The sequence below is a fragment of the Penaeus monodon genome, chromosome 33, assembly GCF_015228065.2.
Source record: "Penaeus monodon isolate SGIC_2016 chromosome 33, NSTDA_Pmon_1, whole genome shotgun sequence".
Taxonomy (NCBI): Eukaryota; Metazoa; Arthropoda; class Malacostraca; order Decapoda; family Penaeidae; genus Penaeus; species Penaeus monodon.
The window spans coordinates 15,795,091-15,796,861 of record NC_051418.1 but is presented as its reverse complement, the minus strand read 5'-3'; the positions used below and the strand labels follow the sequence as shown (position 1 = coordinate 15,796,861).

General features: G+C 58.2%; 1 protein-coding gene across 1 annotated transcript in view; it reads left to right on the top strand.

Moving 5' to 3' along the window:
- LOC119594274 overlaps window positions 1–1,771 on the top strand; it is a gene marked incomplete in the record, with an annotated part of 36,109 nt that overhangs the window by 13,284 nt on the left and 21,054 nt on the right. The window contains 2 exon segments of the mRNA XM_037943339.1: window positions 187–1,151; window positions 1,552–1,640. Coding sequence (XP_037799267.1) covers window positions 187–1,151; window positions 1,552–1,640 — 1,054 coding nt within the window.

Genomic DNA, 1,771 nt, shown 5'->3' with positions numbered 1-1,771 from the left:
GGGCTGGCTGGCGAAGGCGGCTCAGTGTGCATCGCGGCGCCACCATGATCGCTTGAAGGATCGGCCCTCTTTAGTCCGCAGCGAAGTCCGTGTGCGTCGGAGCCGCGCCCCAGTCTTGCAAGAGGCCTGTGAACGGACATCATGTGCGTACTGCCCGCAGAGGCCGTGCCTCGCCGTGCTTGATGTGTGGTGATTGACGTGTGTGAATGCGTGCTCTTGGGCGCCATGGTTTGGGTGCTGCACGGCGCGAGGGATGGGAAGGACCTTGGTGAGCAGCGGCTGTGGGCGTCGTGGGTGCCCGCTGCTGCCTTCGAGGCCGGTCAGTGGGTGGCGGCGCCCTTCTCCTGGCCTCAAGGGACCTGCCCTCTGCCCCGCCAAGGGCACCACGCCCGCGGCCAGTATGGGCGCCGCGAAAGCATGTCCACTTTCGACAGTAGGACAGTTTTCGAGGAGATAGCCCGGCTCCACGGCGGGAGACTCGCAGGAAACCACCACGTCCGCGAGAAGCCCTGGCGGCCGGATGACGGCTCTGCCCTTCCTGTGGCGGATCTCGCATTCAAGGACAAAGAGGCGCCCTCGCGTCCTCCGCGCCAGGGCCTCCGACAGGGGCCACCTGTCATCTGCCAGGGGCGTGAAGACGAGTGTCACGAGGAACAGAAGGACAGGCCAGGGTGGCGCTGGTCCCAAGTGTGGAGCCGCGCGTGGCCTCCTCCGTGGGGTGTCAAGGACCTCGGCTGTGTTTCAGGCTGGACGGACACGCTGCGGGCGGCATCTCTGCCCGCATGCAGTGCAGCCGCCGTGGCGCAGCGCCTCCGCAGCATCGACTTGCGGGATTTCTTTGGGCATTTATCTTGTTTTGCGGAAAGGAAAGACCCGGAGTGTGAGAGCTCACCGGGCGGCGGTGGGGCCCTGTTGTGGTGGGCCGGCGGGTGCCTGTGTGGGAGGGGGGGCGGCACTCAGAGCCCAGAAGCCCGACCTACGTACAAAGGGCTGCATGACCTCCTCGACCCAGCATCCCTCCTCTCCAAAATACCCAGACCTGGACAACTCCTTGACCTAGACTGTCGTGACCTATTGACCTACCTGCCAATACTCACAATAAAAGGACGACTCAAAACCCTAAGGATGTACATGACCGACAAAATCTTTAGGTAAATATGACGAGTTGACTTGACACATATCGACGCCTCTCTGCGAAGAACCGTTCACTTGCTCGCTTCCGGTGATAGTGAGTGACACTTAGGGTACACGAAAGCTTCAACATGTTCATTGTTGTCATAAGCATGTGTTTTACGCCCCCCCCCCCCCACCTTCTCTTTTTACAGAGTGGTTTATCTTAAGCAAAAAATAAATGCCACACCTTTAAAACAAGTTTTGGATGGTCAAAACTAACGGGGTTATCCCATGTATGTATGTATTTGCATCCACACCACTCACAGCCACGTGTTGTCAAAATCAGATTGATTTAACTGTTCTCGTTCATGTCTTCATTTCAAACAAAAGCTGTGCGGAGGAGGGAGCGCCAACTAACGGATGTCTTTGTTGTCTCAGGTTGGCAGAGCGAAGGAAGGACGAGGGCAATGAGCAGTACAAGGCCAAGGAGTACCGCGAGGCCCTCAAGCTCTACACGCAAGCTATTGGTGAGTATCTGTGACCGTTCTTCTCGTCCTCTATGCAGCTTGGTCTTCTCTTGCGCTTGTTCGTCTCTTAGCTGTTCGGTTTCCCCCTCCTCCTCCCTACCTCCTCTCTCTCAAGCTCTTCGCGCCTTTCC